Here is a 22,009-nt window from a genome sequence, read left to right as displayed (position 1 = left end):
TGGACCTTAATCCCCTTTCAGTTTTCTACTTTTTTAGCAAGAGGGTCCAGCCCTTTTTCCTTTTACCATTATTTCTTGGTTCTCTCAGAATGCTCTCTTCCCCACCACCAATAGTATTTATTATTTATAATAGATATAGCTATATCAGATTCTTAATCTCTAAATAACACGAAGTGAAACGCTCTCAAGGAAATCAACATAATTAATCATTCCTGCTCTCCTATCTGCTACTGGAATTATCCCAAAGATGCTTTCATTTAACTTAGCAAAGATGCCCTTGTGTCTCAATGCTTTGATTCAATTATGCAAAGCAATCATTGCATTCACCTATGCAATAATCCATGGAACATTAAGCATAAAAGTGTGATGATAAGATAGTGACTTGTCTCAGTCTTTCTATCTGAACTCAATTAAATAAAAGATATGGAGGATAAAAACAACTATTTTTTTGTATTATTCTCGAAAGTTTACAAATCACTTGAAACATTTTATAAATCAGCAAATCTATCTTGTGTGGGCATGTGGTAAGTAATTAGAAAATCATTCCAACTCCAGATACGTGATGACAGAAAGTTATATTTCTATGGTAGGAAATTACTCCTGTAGCATTTCTCTATTAAAACAAACCTCAATGATCTCATTAACCAAACCATTTTTTTTTCAGTAGCACAAGACACATCACCATATATCTAGAATGTTCTTATGTTAAAGCATAAAACCAACAGTCTGAGAAAGTGCTCAGGCATAGTCATGGTTTCAATAGCAGCATATCATCATATTTCTTTGGATTTATCAAAACCAAATTTTCTTTCTGATTTAAACAAAAAGTATGAATACTTGATGAAAGCTTTGTTCTTCATGAAGCATGAATGGGAAAGTGATTTAAAGATGTATCAAGTTTTTAAAGTAAAATATGTTTTTAGATCATCAGAGCAGAACAGCTTTGAACTTCATCAAAGTCACTTATGTTCAAAGATGAAATTTACTACTAAGTTATGAGAAATCACGCTGTCTTGAGCTGTTCATTGAGAGAGGTTCTCACTGATTATACTACAACAATTTGGCTAATTAGGCCTTGGTAATTTTTCTTTTGCAGAAATACCCAGTTAATATAGGACTTGGACTCCTAGGTATTTTAACATTTGTTTAAAGTTCAACTCTTTCCAACTAATTCTATTTAATCTTCCTACTACTACTGAGTACAATGTATTAGACTAAGAAAGCTATAAACATAATTTTCCAAAGCTATAAAGTCAACGTTTATCCACTACTGAGGAAAGCTAATTGACTTTTAAAGACATAAATAATGAAGAAAAATATTGAAATAATAGAAAATGGTTTGCTGTACAACTTAATGAGAATTCCAACATCGTATACAAATAAATACTTATTACATACCCACTTTTACTTCATAGTAACAATTTTTTAAAAGAATATAATGTATTACTATGGTATTTTTCAATGGCCATATACAAGCGTCTCCTGTAATTTGGTCATAGAATTATAGATTTGGAACTAGAAAGCCCTCTCATCTTAAAGTTGAGGATACAGAATCCTAGGGAGGGTGACATTTGGCCAAGGCCATCCTGGTGGTAAGTACCATTTGGAGTATCTGAAAAGAGGTCCAATGACACTAGAGTCATTTTTCTTTCTTCTATATCATACTGATGGATTGGTTTGGGCAAACATAACTAACTAGCAATTAAATAGACTGCTGATAAAAGTAAAAGCAAACAAACATTTAATGTTTTTATTGAGTAAGATTTTTGTGTCTCTTCTGAGATTTACATTTGCAAGACAAGTACAATGATTTTTACCCCATGCCCCAGTCTTCAACTTCTCCCCTCTACTGATTCTTTCTCTGTTAAGACTTCTCCATTCATAAATAAATGAATAAGTGAATAAATGAACCTCAAAAGATGCTACTATCCTTGCTGGATATCATACTATATCTTTATTTCTTAGTTAAATTGCTGCAAATAAAACTAATTACACTTACTTTGTTCTCTGTCTCATTACTTTCTTTTGCAATCTGGCTTTCTACTTCATCATACAATTGAATGTACTCTCTGCAAAGTTACAATGATCTCTTAGTTGCTAAATCTACTAATCTTATCCAATTGTCATCTCCATTCTTCTTCTTCAATAGTTCTGTTTCTCTTTCACTCCACAGAACAGCATGCCCCCATTTTCCCTATCCTTGATTTTCAGCTTCTTTTTATAAAATTTTTCCCTCCAAAAAATTGTAAGATCCTTGAGGACAGAAATTTTATCTTTCTTATTTATATTTCCAACACTTAGCACAATACCTAGCATAAACTTGTTTTCAGTCATTTTCAGTCATGTCAGTCTCTTCCTGAACCCATTTGAGGTTTTTCTTAGCAAAACCAAAAAATGTTTTGTCAATTCCTTCTCCAGTTCACTTTATGGATGAGGAAACTGAGGCAAATAGGTTCTTGCCCAATGTTGCACAGCTAGTAAGTGTCTAAGGCTAGATTTGAATTATGGATGATGAATCTTCCCAGCTTCAGGCCTGGTATTCTAAATTGCCCCATCATGATGTACATATTTAATACAGTAATAATGATGATAATGATGATAAATGCTAAAATAAATACTGAAATGAATTGAAACTTTATTTCTTTACTCTTCTGCAGCATTTGATATTATGTACTTTTCAACTGGAAATATAGCTCCTCTCTGAGTTTTCACACACTTAACTATAGTATATCCTCCTACCTCTATATAAGTGCTTTTTCTCAGTTTTTTTTGCTGGATCTTATGCCATATGTTCACTAATTGTAGGTTTATTCTAAGACTCTCTTCTGGATTGCTTTTCTTTTCTTTTCTTTCTATACTGTCTGTCTGGTCATCTCATCTCTCATGCATTTAGTTATCATCCCTGGCATATGACTCCCAAATTTGTACATCCTAGCCCTAGTATCTCTCCTAATCTCCACTATCTCCAACTCACTACTGGATATTTCAAACTAGATTTCCATAGGCATTTCAATCAAATATTTAAAAAAAAAAATAGAACTCATTATCTTTTGTTCCAAAACATTTTCCTTTTCTGAACAACCCTGTCCCATAGCTATGTAAAACCTGTGAGGTCAAAAAAAAAATCCTATTATGCTAAAGAGAAGGATTTTAAGATCATATTAAGACAACTGGGGAATCATTTCTTATAAGTAACTAAAATACTTTGTAAGTACCAGGATAATAAACCTCATTTCTACTTTATCTCCCATTTTATCCTTTTCCTTCCTACCCTTAATTATACTAAACTTATTTTATCACTTTTATTTTTATATACATATATATATGTATGTATGTATATATATACGTATACATATATTTATTGTTCTCTAATAATTTCTTCCCTATGGTTTTATTCCCTTGACTTGATCACAAACACTGCCCTGTCTTCAAATGCATCTAGGAGAATGCTTAGTACTTTTTAATTTCTTTGAATTCCTTTAAATTTCAATAAAGTGTAAGATTCTTGAAGGAAGGGCAACTGTCTTATTTGGGTTTTTGTATGCCTGGTGTCCAAAACATTTTCTGACACATAATAGCTGCTTAATAACACTTGTTGCATTGAACTTAGTTGTTCACTATTTCCAAATAAATCAATGAAAAAAAAAGTAGAGCAAATTTTATCCTTATTATATTTTATGAGACCTTTATTTTATGATATATTCTGGGCCACTCAATATTTTTTATGATGTTTTATGATATATTCCAGGGTCATTCTCAATATTCTTTTCTTATCAATTTAGGAATAAGTGGACACCTGTTTAATACCTCATATGATTTTCTCAAGAAATGGAAAACTGCTATATACATTATATTACTTTACTCATAATAAATTATGAGCTTCAACTTACAGGCAAACTGGAGTTTTGCTTCTTTACTGACAACTGTTCCAAGAGAATTTGTTGCAAAACATTGGTAAATACCAGTGTCTCGATTTCTGTTCGGATTAATCACCACAAGATTTCCTCCAATGAGTTTATAACGATATTCCATACTTAGGTCAATGTCACTTCCATTGAGCTGCCATCTGTAAAATAAATTTAATATTTTTTAACTTTTTCCTTTCTGCTCATTACTTTTATATTTAAATCAGGTAAAATAAATTTTCATTGTCAAGCCAACTTTAAACATATTATATATTTAAGAATTGGAAAATCCTGCATACAGCCTTCATTTTTATGGGAGGCAAGACCATGGATACCCAAGTATTTAATCAGAACATGTTCCAAATTATACCCAAAATGCCAGGGGTCAGTGTGAAATGACATTTTTTTTCCCACATAGATTTTCTCCAAACATTGGCATTTTACCCTGAAGCTCTATTAAATATTTAGGATATATGTTAAGAGGCAAAAGGTAAAGGGGAATTTGAAGATAGCAATCTAGAGATTCATGTCTAATATTCTGCCATTGATGGAAGAAAATAATTTTAGGATTTTTAGGTTTTTCTTCTCTCTCTCTCTTAAAATTAACCTATCCAGATTGGCTGAACATATTCAATTAATCAAATAAAATTTCAACAATCAACTTCCATTTTTGTTAAGGATACCTTGGTATCAACTATTTTAAACCACTAGGATCTATTTTGAAAATAATAATCTGATAATACCAAGAGAAATGACTGAGAGAATTAGTGAACTTCTTCAAGTGACTAACTTCTCTGGGGAGCAAACCATATGTTGTTGATTTCCTATTTTATTGGAGGAGAAGAAGGGGACTTAGAAGGAATAGTCTTGTAATGTTAAGGATACAAGGAATTTGGAGAGGAGTCAATTCTCCATACTGATGTATACCAATAGCTGCTCTACAATTTGAGGATTTTATAAAGTTGCTTGAATGCAGTTTGGAAAATTCAATTCTTTCCCTAACTACTCTGCAAAACAAAACAAAATAGAACCAAAAAAAAATCCTTCCTACACAAGTTAACACTCACAAGGTTTAAAAAAAAAAAAACAACAAAGTAATCTTTTACTGTACTGAAATGATAAATGATATGGGATAGATTGATGGGTTTGGAATGAGGGAATCCTGAAGGGAATCCCAAAGAATTTGTGTGATATTGTACATAGCAAGCTGGCCTTGTTGTCAGGGAGATCTGAGTTCAAATTTAACACTAATTAGCTACGCGATCCTAGGCAAATCACTTAACTCCTCAACCTCAGTTTCCTCATTTGTACAATGGGGATAATAATAACATTTATCTCTTGGGGTTGTTGAGAATAATAATATTTTAAAAGATTTTTTTTTGCAAACTTTCAAATAAAGATTATCTATATTATTGTTATCATAAGAATTCTAACAAAAGGACAAACCATAAATGTTGTAAAAATCATTATGTAAGCTACAGAATTTAAAATATGATTTGAATTTTCCAAAATTGATTTTCAAAAAGCTTTTTGGGAATTGTACAAATGTAGGTATTTATATATTCTGAAAATCCAATACGTCTAATGAAATTTATATTAATTTAAAACTATTAGGAGGAAAATAATTAATGCAAATTTTAAACAATATTATGAGACTGGAATGTTTCAAGTCATTAACTTGAAAGGCATCCAGTTTAAAAAATATTTCTCAGTTTTATTTTGACTGCTCTGTAAGAGTGGAAGTCATTTGTATTTAAAAGCTTGGGTTTCCAAAATGAAGAAAAAAGAAGAAAGAAATTCTTATCTTTGAAAACCAAAATAATTGGGGGGGCATTAAAAAAAATGGGCTCAAGGACAGAGCCAACATGGCAGCAACCCAGCCAAATTCTTCCAATATTCCTCTTCAAACAACTTTAAAATAACTCCTTAGATCAAATTTTGGAGTGGCAAAACCAAGAAATATGAGACTTTTTTCTAGCATGAGACAATGTGGGACTTCAACAAGAGAGGTCTGGGCACCAGGGTGGAAACCAACCCAGAGAACAGGGCAACATTCCCAACAGTGAGCTTTGGAGGCAACTGAGACAGTGATAGCAGAAGCTTTGGGGGATTTCAGCCCCCAAACAGTAAGAGGTTTAAACAATTAGTCAAAAAGTGACTAAAGGAGATCCTCTGCTGGCACAGGGTATTACCAATGAGTTTCAACTTTATTGCCCAAACACAGTTATGGGTTAAAGTTCTAGGGTGGAGAGGAGCACTTATGGTTGGTCATGAGGGAATAGAAGGAAGACTAGTACTTAGAATTACAACAAAGTAGGAGAACTAGTTATAATTCCAGGGTCAAGAGAAGAACTAGCTGGGGAGAAGGGCTCCTTCTGGGTAAAGTCCAGAGAAAAGATCAGAAGTAATAACAGCTCTTCTTTAGATCCACCACCTTGGAACCATAGAAAACTTTCAGATCCCTAGAAATAGCTCTAAAAAGAGACAACATAAAAAATTAAAGAAAGAACAAGAAAAAAAAAAGGAAAAAAAAAGAAAGCAAGAGATAGTATCTTTATATCCATAGGTGAGCAGAAAACAAAACCAAAAAAAAAGTGAAGAAATAGGCTTTAAAAATGGAAAATGACAAAGGAAAAACTTGAAAATTAAAAAAAAAAAACAAAAAACAAACCTACAACGGTGACAGAGAAGATGAAGACATAAACTCAAAATAAAACAATGCAAAAACACCTACAAAGTCTCAAAGAAAAATGAAAATTGCATCCATGTCCAAAAATGGATTTCTAGAAAAGTTAAAGAGATAAAATTGATAGAGGGAAAATTGAGGAAAGAAAGAAGAATGATGGAAGAACATTATCAAAAAGAATAGCTCGGTTAAAAAAAAGGGTCCAGACATACACATACAATACACCTAAGAAATTAATACCTTAAAAGACAGAATTGGCCTAATAGTAAAAGAGGTGCAAAAGTTCACTAAAGAAAGAACTTAAAAATCACAATAGGCCACATGGAAAAGGTTGACCCAAAATCACTGAAGAATAAAATTCCTTATAATTAGAACCTAGTAAATGGAATTAATGACTCTCTGAGATATGAAGAAACAATCAAATTCAAAAGACTGAAATACTAAAAGAAAATGTGAAGTATGGATCAAAGAGAGGTAATTTAAGATTTGTTAGATTACTGAAAGTCATGATAAAAAACTTTAAACATTATTTTTAAAAGACATTAACTGAAACTACCTTGCTATCTTTTAAGCAGAAGTTTAAATAGAAATTAAAAGGATCCAACAATTATTTCCTGAAAGGGAGCCCAAAAGGACCCCAGGAATATTATGGAATTCCAGAGCTCTCTAGGTAAAGAAAACATATCATAATGAAAAGGAAGCAATTCAAAGATTATGAAGATATAGTCTGAATCACACACGATGTAGCAATTTCCATAATTAAGGAGAAGAACACTTGGAATATGAAATTCCAGATAGTAAAGGAGCTAGGATTACAATCAATAATCACCCATCCAGCAAAACTAATTATAATCCTTCAGGAGCAAGGTGGTCATTCAATGAAACAGAGGATTTCTTAACCATTCTTAATGAAGAGAACAGAAAATTTGACAAAAACACATGACTCAAGAAAAACATGAAATAGTAGTCATGAGAGTAATCATAAGAGGCTCAGTAAAGTTGAACTATTTATATTCCTATATTAAAAATAATTCATGCAATACCTAAAAACTTTATAATTCTTGGGGCAGTTAGAAGGAATCTAAACAACACAGGGCAAGTGTTAATCAATTAAGTTACAATTATCTCCACCAAAATAAAAATCATAATAATGAAAGCATGAGAAAGAAGGGTACACAAGTAGAAGGGAGAAGGAGAGACAGAACAGGAGAAATGTTCAACTCTGCAAGAAAGAGCTGCTATAGTGAAAGGGATAGTAGGTGGTGGTGCTTGAAATTCACTTTCATTGGAATTGATTGAAAGAAGAAAAACAGAAATGAAATAGAAATGAAATGGTCATATGGAAAAAATGGTCGAAATCACTATTGATCAGAGAAATGAAAATTGAAATAATTCAGAGATACTACCTCATGACTATCAAAAATGACAAGTGCTGGAGGAGATGAATGAGAATATATTGTTAGAAGAGTTCTGTACTGGTCCCATCATTCTATGCTCAAAGCACAATAAAACTATTTATACCTTCTGAGGCAAAAATAACACTAGTAGGTCTATATACCAAAAAGATGAAAGAAAAAGAATAAAGTATATATATATATATATATATATATATATATATACAAAAATTTTTGTAATAACATTTTGTGGTGAACAAGAATTAAAAACTAAAGAAATGTTATATCAATTGGGGAAGCTGAGTTATATTATATGATATGAGTAATAACAAGGGGAAAGGTTTCAGAAAAGACATAACAAGACCTAAATGAACAGATGCAAATTAAAATCAGAACTGGAAAATCATCATGCACAATTACAGCACTGTTGTAACAACAATAAACTTAAAATTTGGCTATTCTGATCAACACAATGAACCAAGACAATTCCAAAAGTCTTGGGATGAAAAAATGCTATTAACCCCCAGAATAAGAACTGATGAAGTGAGTACAAATTGGAATATAATTTTCTCATTTAATTTTTTTGTGCTTTTTAATGATATGGTTAATATGGGAGTATTTTCTATGATTTCGCACTTATAACTGATATTATTTTGCTTGCCTTCTCGGTGGGCGGAGGATGAATTGGAGGGTAGGAAAAAATCTGGAACTCTAAATTTAAGAGGAAAAGAAAATTAAAATACGTAAAGAAAAAGAGACACACAAAAACAAAGAGAGAAAGAAAGAGACAAAACAGAAATAGAGATAGAGACAAACAGAAAAATAGAGACAAAAGAGACAGAGACAGATAAAAACATATACAGAGAAAAAGAGACAAAGAGACACACAGAAGACAGAGAAATATAAACACAGAAAGAGACACAAAGAAGATAGATGGAAAGACCAGGATAAACTACGTGAAACACAAAGGGAGGGAGAAACTTACTCCCTATTCCTCCTTTTTGTACTTCAATGCTTCTAAGAACCTAGACCTTTGATTGTACAAATTTAGTTAGAGGTGCAGATTGCAACCCACTCATGTTTTTTTTTTTGTTTGTTTGTTTGTTTTGTTTTGTTTTGTTTTTGTTTTTGTCCACTGGAATTCTTATTTGTTCTTCCTTAAATCTTCCAAATAAGTTCTACCTCTAGGTAACTTGAAATTACATAGGCAACCAATAAACCATATCAACTATCCTTTCATCTCTTGCTCCGCTTGTACCTAGTTTATATGATACAAACCTGTTAGATTAGGGTCTCTTCTTTGAGGAGCTGGAAAATGGGAAACATGACAAAAGCAGCTGAATGACTGAATCCGTACAATCATTTATTTGCACCAATCCCTTTAATTTGGCTCTCTAATCTATTTATGATGAGTGTGTTCAAAGTTGTTTGGTATTCTTGCAAAAGATTCCAGTTTCCTTTGAACTTCTGAGTATGGACTTTTGACAAGCTAGGACACTAAAATTTAGCATAGGAAAGGGTTTGACTGCCCAGGATTAAAAGATGATCTTTTTGTTGTCTTATTTTTTTATCTATTTAAAACTGTCAGAGTGTGTGTGTGTGTGTGTGTGTGTGTGTGTGTGTGTGTATGTGTGTGTGTGTGTGGGTGTGTGGGTGTGTGGTGTATTATAAACATTCATATTTGTATACAAATAAAGACTATAAACCTACGCTTTCATATAGGTAACTTGGTCTGGTGGAGGGGCCAATACTTTTTATAGTCCCATATATGATATTTAGTTGTTATTTTGCTATTTGCTAACAGTTCATTACTGATGACTTGCTGTCACCTACTTATAGTCTCTTATCAATTAATATTATTTCAATTTCTCATTACTGTTCTTGAATGACTTTCAATTTTGATTCCTTAGAATAGATTATAGAATTCTATGATTTTCCACCATATAGAATCATCAGAAAGATACTAATGTTAAAAAGAATGACTTTTGTTTCAGGATCTTTATATTAGAAAAATATAAAATATCAAACAGAGAGATGCCTCAAAACTGTAGCATTCCCCTCATTTGTGTGTGTAGGAAAACAGCAAAATAATGTCATTTTCAGTTAAAAACAACAACAACAAAAAAAAAAAAAAAAAAAAAAAAAAAAACCTCATCATTCTCCTAAGGACATTTCTATGTCAAGGATCCTTAGTAAGCCAAGAGGATTGGATCTAAAGTAAGTGGCAATAGCATTTACTGCTGGGGGTTACTCTTTTTTCTTTTGACATCTATAAATCTGTTCCTATACTTTTCAACTAGTACAAACAACACCAGATTGTTCCTCCCACCTTCGAATCCCTTCAGTTTATTTTGAGCTCTAGGGAGGTAGGGAAAAAGAATTGAGGATCAGGAGAAGATAGAGTAAGGAGGTTCTGTAGGAAAGAGAAAACAGTACTATTCAATGTCTGGAGGGGGAAAACCATGTTTTTGTCAAGTTCCAGCACAGATGATCTGACCTAGTAAGTTAGGAACTTGGCAGCCGGGTTGCTTGATTTGTTTGATTATGTACCTGTCCCATGGAGGAGAAAAATGTTGTGGGAGGTACTAGCCATGTGCTGTATTCTGGCTATAAATGGTGGAATCACTAGTAGGTGGAATTAATTTTTTCATCCTACAAAGAGTTCTTTGGTTAGTAGAGGAACTACCTATTCAAACAGAGTATTAGTTGTAATGAGTAAAGGGCTATTCAATTTTGCTCATGACTGACTGCTTTGATTTGAAGACTTCAAGTATACTTGAAAGTGATCTATAACATGAATTCCATTCTATGTGCAAAGAGAATGTTTATATCAGGACTTTGACTCCTGATTGAGAATGTTTATGTCTTGAATAAGCATATTTGATGGTCTCATTTCAAAATGGCAGTTTTGTATTAAATTGATTGATAATAAAAGTACAGTGACTACCCAGAAAATTGTAAACATCCCATAAAAACATTTGAAAAACATTTCCTCTTGTCTATTTAATAGCCAGAGTGATTTAGGAGAGTGTAAAATATAAGAGAGACTACTTTATTTCAGTAAACAGCTAATATCTAAATGCTCTCATCCCAAAGTCTTTAGTAAAGGACCCAAATGGAAAAGATTTGTTAAAAGAGATCATCTCTGGCTATTCTTCACAGGCAATAACTGTCTCTAGCCTACAAGGGCATTACTTAAAATATTTTAGGCTCATTTTCCTAGGGAAAGAGGCAATCATTTTTTCCTCTTTAATGTATATTTCTGGTACATCAAAACAGTGTAATACAGTCAGTTTAAAAACAAGATATTGACTAAGAACAATATTTTGCTCAAATATTTGGCCCAATTTGATATTCTATGTTTCACAATTTAGAAAAAAAAAACCTCTTTTTTTTTCTTAATGACATTTACAAATAAGAATGCTAACACAAACAGATTAAAGTATTTCTCCATATCTTATTCAGTATAGAACCAGATGGAGAGAGGAGGAATAATTGTGTTAAAATCAAAAAGGTTGCATTTTCATGGAATCTTAGATACTGTGATGAAATTGATATAAATCATATCAAAACTCCACTTCCTCCTGGATTTAACTGGGCATTGATTATTTCTATGAATATCAGAATCAGTGACTCATAAAATTTCAGTCAGAAGCCATCTAGTCAAACTAACAACTAAATAAGAAACCATAATATAAGATAAATCATAAATTATTCTATTGGAAAATGTACAAACTGGAACTTTTTAGTTTTCCTTTAAAAAAATTGGCTTCCATCTATGATGCTTCAAATACTACATCTGAGCAGTGTTCTTAAAAACATTCTATTAAATAAAAAGTAAAGTCTTGTCACTTTTAAGGCAAATCTTTTTACGGATAGAGCCAAGAGGCAAAGAAATGGTAGAAAATTATATGAGATCTCACAAATTTCCCTCCAACAACTTAAAAAAAAATCTTAAAAAAGAATTGCAAAATGCAAGAAAGGATGGGACAAAACAATTTTCAAGCCCAAGACAACTTAGAGGGTCAGTAAGAAAGGTCTATTCCACCAAGACGAAAGTGGTATGTGGTCCAGGGTAATTCAAGCCTTGGCAAGCCAGCAGCAGGTCTTGGAAATTATTGAAATAGCAGCAGCAATTTCTGGAACTCTTAAAGCACAGAGGGGTAAGGGTGTCAGACAACCACTCAGAATGAGATTATAGGGTTTCTTTTGACTGGCACTAGATTCAGGACTTTGTCCTCTGCCTATATGCAATGCCAGGGAGAAGATCCAGGACAGTAGAACTTATAGCTGCAGGGGAACAGGGACTAGTCACAGTTCCAGGGTGGAAAACAGCACTTGCAGTCACTCATAGACCAGAGCATAGGCCAGGATAGTAAACATACTTGTCTTTTGATTGTACTAACTTAGAAGAACTGAAAATATATAGACTTCAAGAACTAGTTCTAAAACAGCTAAAAAAAAAAACAAAACAAAACAAACAAAAACAAAACAAAGAAACAACAACAACAACAACAACAAAACTGGTTCTAATAGTACTTCTTTCACTCCAGAAAAAGAGCTCAACTTTCACATAAAGTTAAAAGTCAAGAAACAGAGTAGGAGAAATGAGCAAAAAAGAAAACAAAGAAAATGGAACCTAACCATAAAATGTTACTTTGGTGATAGGGAAGAGCAGAATAAGCTCAGAAGACTTAGTCAAAACTTCTAGATCCAAACCCTCAAAGAAAAGATGTGAATTGATCTCAGTGCCAAAAAATATTCTTGAAAGAGCTCAAAAAGAGTTTTAAAAATCAAAGGAGAGAGTTAGATAAAATAATGGGAAAGGAAGTGAGTTACACAAAAAAAAAAATCATGAAAAAGAGTTAATCTGTTAGTAAAGGAGGCACAAAAAATACTGAAGAAAATAACATTAACAAACAAAATGGGCGAATAGTAAGAAACATACAAAAACTCATCAAAGATAAGAATTTAAAAAACAGTTTTGGCCACACGGAAAAAGAGTTACAAAAGCTCACTGAAAAAAGTAATTCCTTAAAAATTAGAACTGGGCAAATGGAAGCTATTAATTCATGAGACATAAAAAGAAATCCAACATCAAAATAATGAAAAAAAATCAAAGAAAACATGAAATATCTCAGCGGAAAAACAGCTGATATAGAAAACAAATCAAAGAGAAATAATTTAAGAATTAGTGTACTACCTGAAAACTAAGTGCAGAAAAAGAGCCAAGATATTATCTTTCAAGAAATTATCAGTGAACAATTATTTAACATACTAAAACAGGGAGTAAAATTGAAACCAAATTTATTGATTACCTACTAAAAGAGATTCCAAAAGGAAAACTCCTAGGAATAATATAACAAAATTCCTGAGCTCCTAAGTAAAGGGTAAGATACTGCAAGTAGCCAGGAAGAAACAATTCCAATATCATAGCCATAGTCACAATGACACAGGATTCAGTAGCTTCCATATTAAAGGAAGAGAAGGCTTTGAATATACTCCAGAGGACAAAAGTCTTAGGATTGCAATGTAAGTCACCTATCTGGGAAAACTGAATATAATTATTCAGGGGAAGAAATGGATATTCAGTGAAATAGAATACTTTCAGTCATTTCTGGAAAAAAAAAAGACCAGAGCTGAATAGAAATTTTGATTTTCAAATATGAAACTCAAGAAAAGCATTAAAAGGTAAATAGAAAATAGAAATCATAAGGTATCCAATAGGGTTAAATTCTTTACAATTTTACATGGAAAGATGACACATAATTCCTAAGAACTTTATCATATGAGGCCAGTTAAGATAGGTGTGACACAATTGTGAGCTGACTATGATGGGCTGATATTTAAAATAATAAAATAAAATTAGGGGGTAAGGAAAAAGAATGTTTAGAAACTGGAAACTGAGTAGGTGCTCATCAATTGGACAATGACTGAATAAATTATGGTATATGAATGCTAAGGAATACTATTGTTCTATAAGAAATGACCAGCAGGATGATTTCAGAGAGACCTGGAGAGACTTATAGGAGCTGATGCTAAGTAAAATGAGCAGAACCAGGAGATCATTATACAAGGCAACAATAAGACTATACAATGATCAATTCTCTTCAACAATGAGATGATTCAAACCAGTTCCACTTGTGCAGTGATGAAGAGAGCCATCTATACCCAGACAGAGAACCGTGGGAACAGTGTGGACCACAACACAGCATTCTCACTCTGATTTGATTTTTGATCTCTTTTTTCTTTTGCAATAAGATAACTACATAAATATGTATGCATATATTGGAACTAACATGTATTTTAACATATTTAACATGTATTGAACTACCTGCCAGCTAGGGGAGGAGGTAGAGGGAAGGAGGGGAAAATTTGGAACAAAAGGTTCTGTAAGGGTAAATGTTGGAAAAATTACCCTTGCATATGCTTTGTAAATAAAAAGCTTTAATAACAGAAAAAGAAAAAAAGAAAAAAAAAAGAAGAAGGAATGCTCACAGGAGAAGGGAAAAGGGATAAGAAGTAGAACAGAGTATATTATCTTTTTTTTTTTTTTTTTCTGATGCTAGTGACTTGCCCAGAGTCACACAGCTAGGAAGTGTTAAGTGTCTGAGACCATATTTGAACACAGGTCCTCCTGAATTCAAGGCTGATGCTCTACCCACTGAGCCACTAGCTTCCCCCAGAGTAAATTATCTCACATAAAAGGGGCTCAAGAGAGTTTTTACAGTGGATTAGAAGATGTGGGACATTAAAATTGACTTAGCAAGGGAATAACACACATATTCAGTTGGATATAAGAATCTATCTTACCTTAGAGGAAAGTAAGAGGGGAAATGGATTAAAAAAATTAGCATAGAAGTGAGGGTGGATTGAAGTAGATGTGAGTCAGGAGTAAAATAATTTTGAGGATGCACAGGATGAAAGAAGAGAGAGATTAGGATAAATAGGATATGAGGGGAATAGAATGGACAGAAACACATACATTGTAATCATAACTGTAAAAGTAAATTTGTACAGCAAGTTTCTCTGTTAAAGGACTAATTTCCCAAATATATACAGCATCAGGTCAAATTTATTAAAAAAAAAGTCATTCTCCAATTGGTAAATGGTCAGAGGATCTGAGCAGATAGTTTTCAAATAAAATAAAGTTATCTAGTCATGTAAAAAAGATGCTCTAAATCACTACAGATCTGGGAAATGCAAATTAAAATAATTCTCAAGTACTACACCATATCTATCAGACTAACTAATATGACAAAAAAGAAATAAGAAGGATGAGAGAAAATTGAGACACTAATGCACTACTGGTGGAATTATGAGCTGATATAACCATTTTATAGAGCAATTTCAAACTCTACCCAAATGGCTAGGACACCACAATTTACTCTTTGATCTAGCAGTACCACTATTATGTCTGTATTCGAAAAAGATAAAACAACTATGAGGAGAAAGATCTATGTATACAAAAATATTTGTAGCAGCTTTTTTGTGATGGTAAAGAACTGGAAATTAGGGAAACTCCTCTCGATTGGAAAATGGTTGAAAGAATTGTGGTATATACTTTTAATAAGATACTACTGTATGATAAGAAATACCAAGCAGGATGCTCTCAGAAAAAGAAAAGACTTACATAATCTGATGCAAAGTGAAGTGAGCAGAACCAGGAGATATTGTACACAGTAATAGCAATATTGTAAGAATGATCAACTAGGAATGACTTGACTGTTCTCTGCAATATAATGATCTAAGATAATTCCAAAAGAGATATGATGAAAAAGTGCTTATCAACTTCCAGAGAAAGAACTGATAAAAGTTGAATGCAAATTAAAGCATACTTTAAATTTTTTTTTCTTTTTCTTGATTATTTTTGATTTTTCATCTGTTTTCTTTCACAATGATTTATATGAAGATATTTTATTACTACATTTATATTCTACATTAAATTGTTTACCTTCTCAGTAAGGGAGAGAGAAAGCAGGGAAAAGTAGAACTCAAATTCCTAAGAAACAAATGATAAAAAATTGTTTTTATATATAATTGGGGAAAATATTAAATAAATATATTTAAAAATGGCAAAACCTTAAAGTGTGTGTTTTTATGTATGTGCACTTTCCTAGTCACTAGCACTGAAATATAGGAGTAGCAACTATTCCTTCACAAGGAATAAAATTTTCATTCTTTAGTGAAGAATTTTACTACCATTTTCCATTGCCAAGGGACACTAAGGAAAACCTTAGAATAAAATATTTTAAAATACAGAAATTGAAAAACACTGGATAAAATGGAAAGTTCCTACTTAATTCTATTTAAAAGACATAAAATACAAGAATGTAAGAAATCTCAGTTACTCTGGAGGCACATATGCATTAGTGTTTCAATCATACAACATTTACTCTGTGTCGTTAAAATGAGTTTAACCTTGTCATCTTATTTCGATGTTAAATATCACCAGATAAAGTACCTTAGCATAATGGTCATGTTATAACCATTTATGAATAGGTTTATTAATCTTCAGTCAATCTTACACAAAGTTTCAGCCTACAGAAAGAATGATTTGTTTTAAGAAGGGAGAGATGATTACTGACTCCCAACATTAAAAACCATTGGCTTTCATGCAGTTTTCATTTTACACCTTTCACTTTTAATTAGTTTCATTTCCCATTAATCTTTGGATAAAAACCATTTATCAGTCTTGGTCCCTAGACTTCAACTAATCTTGAAAATCAAGATTTGGGTCTTCTTAAATAGATCTGGATATGAAAAATTGGATTATGATAATCCTGATAGGATAAATGGAGCAATGACTACTCTAACATGGAGAGTACATCTTCTAAAGTGACTACAATAGAATATGCAATTACACTCTGTCTTTTATTCACTCTTTAGGCAACCTCTAATGGCAATCTACCACAATATTTATGTACACACCAACTAAAAAGTCCACATTTTCATAAGAGGTGAAAAATTTGGGGAATGCAATAAAATGCAATAAAATCACTGGAGTATACAAATTATATAAAGACAAAAAAAAAATAACAACCCATTTATTAAGTGCCTATTGACTCTATGGGGCACAGTGCCAGGAAATTACAAGGTAGGAAGTTTAAATAGGAGATATTCCCTGCTGTTAGTGAATCAGTCAATTAGAATTTATTAAGCACCTATTAGAATTTATTAAGAACCTACTATGTGTCAAGCACTGTACTAAACACTGGACAATCAGAGAAGCTCAAAAGCTGTTCTTATAGAGTTCAATATCTAATGATAGTGACAATATACAAACTGTGGTTGGAATATATCCCACAGACTTAGAGGATTTGGGGAATTACATTCACCTCTAAAGGATTTGGTTCCTTCAGATGACACAATAAAATGTGGATGGCTTCAAATCCCTCATCACTGATGGCAGTGAGATCAAAGTTCTGAATCTGTTTAAAGGAGAAATCACTTCAGCTCTCCTTCCTTTCCTTTCTCCCTTAAGAATATGTCTCTGTTTATGTCTCTCTCTCTCTTTCTCTTTCAGGGGTAATAACATATTGTTGCTTGCGTAAGACTGTCAATGTGTGCTTCTTAGAATTCTGTGCATAGAAAATAGATAGTTGCCTTATACTTTATTTATATTATTCACTGCATATGACTAAAATACGGGTAAGGAATTTTTTAAATCTTAAGTATATCAATTGAAGATGATCCCATAGAGGATTAGTTATACATAAGTTTTATCCAATAAGTTGCCAATTCCTGTCATTATCTACTATGTCTTTCACCTCCCTTTCTTTCCACTGGCAACACTGCCATCCTCATAAGGTCATCATTACTTCTTACCTAGACTATTGCAACAGACTCAACCATGAGCGAAAGCTAAGCCTTTAAAAGATTCCTCTGGGATTAGAGTGTAAAGAGCCAGAGAGCCTGAAGAAAAAATAAAGCCTGATCCTTCTCTGCTAGGACCAGGGTCTCCTGGGACCAATATAGATAGATATAGGAAACCAAAAGGTTCCTTGGTAGGAGAAAAAGAGGGCAAGTCCCTTACCTCTCCATTATCCTAGCATAAGAATGTTTTATATACAAAGAAGCCTTCATAGAACTAAAGGAAGGTGGCCCTGATCCTACAGTGTGCTAGCACACACTGGCTGAGTGCATCAACATATATAAAAGGTGGTGAGAGAGATGTAAAATTGAAGTCTGAAAAAAACACAATTTTAGGGGGGGAAATAATGAACTCAGATTGATTGATGATGAAATGAAGGCATTATTTGATTAAATATTCAGGATGAGATATCCTAAAAGCAGTGAATATATAAAGTGAGACAACCATGGGATAGTGCACAAAGACAGAAAGACTACAGTGGCTATGGGGAAGCACTAGGGACTAGATTGCTTTTAAGTAGAGTAAGCAAATCTTTTTTTATAACAAATCTACTATTATTAAATTTATATTTTTAAAAAGAAAAAATATGATTACTCAAGAGACTGGAGTGAAGACAAGAAGGGATTTTATTTCTTTAATCCATGATAAACATAGGCATAGGAGAAAAAAAAGGCATACAAATTTAGGAGAATTTATATCTACAAAAAAAAAAAACAGGTTAAATAAAAATGCAATACTATATCTGGACATGGACTAAAACATCTAGAATTTAATCAAAGAAGCAATTTGTGGTTTCAGATGCTGTTTTCAAATTAATAAGCAAATGCATTTGTGTTCAATGGTATGTTTGTTAATATGTTTACTAAAGTGATGAGAATAATTACAGTCTTTGAAAGAATGAATGCCTACATTTGCATATTCAATACTTTATCCAAAAATAGCTAGTTGGGCTTCAACAATAATTGCTGGAGATATAAATGAGTTAAATTGTGATGCTACTGAAACAGCGTTAGTCTAATGGTTTTTATTATACACTCCTTTTCTTAGTCATTGATAAATTTTTTAAGCAGTTAGTTTTAAGAGGAACAGAGGCCAAAACATTATGGCTATCATAACATTACAGGTGAATTGTTCTTTGTTCAACAGTCAATAAGCAAAAAAGAAAACAAACAAACAAACAAAAAAAACATGAGACTGTCCCTGGAAAGACACATTACAAATAAAGCCATGTTTGTTCTAGTTTCAGTGAATTTTTTGTTTGTTAGTTTAAACATTTCAATTGTGACCAGCTCTTTGTGATCTCTTTTGGGGTTTTCTTGGCAAAAATACTGAAATGATTTTCCATTTTCTTCCCCAGATCACTTTGCAGATGAGTAAACTGAGGCAAAAAGAGTTAAATACCTTGCCTGAGATCACATAGTTTATAAATGTCTGAAGTCATATTTGAACTCAGGAAGATAAGTCTTCCTGACTCAAAGGCCAGACATGCTATCTATTGCACAATTTAGCTGCCCTTTAATTTTAATGAAGAGATGAAAAGAAAATTGGGTCTCTATTTTTATCATTAATAGTTTGCCAAGGTTAGGCAATAGGCTTCAAATAAACTTGAATTACATTATAGTTAAGAAAACAAAATAGTGGTTCAATTCACTTAAGCCACCAAATTTTTCTAATGTACTTTAATAAGCTAATCACCATGAAATATATAAAATGAAAAATATGAATGTGAATCTATATACACACATATGTCTATGTGTACATCTTTAGCACTAAACTCCATGGTTCCCTATTTCTGTTTTAAAGGAAATCTAACAAATTATATTTCATAACCTTTCCCTCGAGAAACTCGATTCTCATTACAAACATTCCTCTTACAGAATATTGTCATTGTGTTCATATGTTAGTTCAGGTTTGATGTATAAGCAACAGAAGCAGTCACACTCACTTGAAGCAAACTATGGAATTTGATGACTAACATAACAAGCCATGATTCTTCAAAACAAGAAATTAAGATATCACTTGACATCTTCCAGATCCCTGACTTTTTTTCTTGATTACAGCAATGAGATTACATAGTAACTGCTTCCAGAGAAGCTCAGCTCTCTCTAGATCAAAGCTTCTTAACTTTTTTTCACTATGACCCCTTTTAGCCTGAGAGATTTTTTTATAAGACCCTAAGTATATAAAATAAATATACTACATACAACATTAACTGATAATAAATCACAGTTTAGAGATCTCCACATCCACCCCACATTTAATCCTGTGTGAGGTCACAATTTAAGAAGCTGGCTATAGACATCAGATACCCGACCGCTGCTCGAGGGCTCATAGATTTTAGGAGGAGTGAAATTTTACACAAAGACAGAGGAAGAGAATTGATTCTATGTACAGCATACTTTTGTAGATAAGACTAAGCACAGTGTTGCATTAATGAATGGCAAGAAATTAAATTATAATTTATTTGTTAATTATCCATTATTATTAGTGATTTTATAAATTTACTTATTCAGTTGTAAATATTGCCACTATCTGCTTTCCACTATGTGGCCTAGCTCATGTCCCTCTGTGCAAAAGGAACATATCAATATATCTTATATAGAAATAAATAAAAGTGCAGGGAGACCATCAGCTCATGAAGTTATCCCTGAGTTTATAATGACGCTAGGAATTAAAACATGTTTGCGTGCACACACACACACACACACACACAGTATCCATACAAATTATAAATTTGGGTTTTCTGTTCATTGTCACAGGACTCAGGTGACAAAGAAACTGAGAGTTCTTTAGTTCAACACATTCATTTTTCTGAAACAAAATCCGAGGGCCAAAGAAAAGTGGTTTGTCCAATGTCTCAGAGCTAGTGAGTTACTGAACTAGGATTGAGGTCTAGGTCCTTTGACATAAGATGAGGCACTCATGCAATTAGAATGTAATGGACATACTACAAATTGGAAATTAAATAGAACTGCAACTAATGCCTCTCTAAATGTGTTTTAGCTATAAATACATATGTAATTTGTTCACATATGCACAGTTATGCATACCTAAATACAAATACATATAAATGTATAATACATACATAGATGCATATATATGTATAATAGATTTTCTTTCTGAAGTGTACAAATATACATATACATGTACACACACATACACACACAAACATATATATATTTGTATAATATATGTCATCATTTATAGCCTTTCTTTATCCCAACTTCTTAAAGTGTGATTAAGAACCCCATTTGAGATCTCATTCCAAATGTGGGAGTCACAAAATTGTGTTTTATTATCAGTATATGTTGATTTGTATACCAATTTTATATATCTATATATCTGGGTTCAGATAAAAAATTATCAAGCAAAAAGGAGTTGTGAGTGCAAAAGTTTAAGAAGCCATATTTTCTATATTAACTATGTTTAAATATAAAATCATATTTTTCTATATAGTCAAGTTTGAAAAGAGAAGAAATCTTTGCCATCTTTTAAAGTACAGATACTCCCTAAGGATAACTTTTTTTTTTGGCACCATAGGCAATTACAAATAGATTGAATAGTAATTAACCTTTAAATTTAGGCTTAGAGGCACAGGTAGGGGAATGCAAAAGAGAGAATAAAATTCTCAATTAAACCTTAAGACAAGTAATTTCTCATGAGGATTGTTGAACTTTTGGATTCCTAATATGGACAATTAAGAGTTCTTTTATTCAGTGGGGCAGTATCAAGAGACATGCTTTGATTTAAACCTCTCTCAGTACAGAGTTGACAAGAAACTAGAGACTCCTACCAGAACTTCAATGTATCTGTTAAACTTTGCCCTTCCATTAACTGGAAACCAATTAGCTATTGAATACACATTGGAGAGCTTCTCAAAGACTCTCATGACTGATAGTTCTGTGTAAAAAAAATAACCTGCAGAATCATTGCTTCAAAGGTCTAGAACATAAAGGGCCCTTCTAAGCTATCTGGTACAACCATTTTACTTTTATAGAAGGAAAGAGTCCAGAAAGAGGTAATGTGACCCCCTGAAAATCATAGGTAGCAAATGTCAGAAGTAGAATTTGGTTCTGGATTCTAGAATCCTAAGTTCTAGGTTCTACAATTTCAGGTTCTGCAATTTTTGAGGTATTACTCATCCTACTCT

At 32.4% G+C, this 22,009-nt stretch overlaps 1 protein-coding gene across 1 annotated transcript in view; it reads right to left on the bottom strand.

The window, feature by feature from the left end:
- Nucleotides 1-22,009, bottom strand: part of CNTN3 (contactin 3) — a 429,201-nt gene that overhangs the window by 241,246 nt on the left and 165,946 nt on the right. Inside the window, 1 exon segment of the mRNA XM_074284089.1 lies at nucleotides 3,891-4,066. Within this exon segment, the coding sequence (XP_074140190.1) occupies nucleotides 3,891-4,066 (176 nt within the window).

This window comes from Sminthopsis crassicaudata, chromosome 1 (genome assembly GCF_048593235.1).
Source record: "Sminthopsis crassicaudata isolate SCR6 chromosome 1, ASM4859323v1, whole genome shotgun sequence".
Classification (NCBI taxonomy): Eukaryota; Metazoa; Chordata; class Mammalia; order Dasyuromorphia; family Dasyuridae; genus Sminthopsis; species Sminthopsis crassicaudata.
The sequence above is the reverse complement of the archived record's forward strand: the minus strand, read 5'-3'. Positions and strand labels throughout refer to the sequence as shown.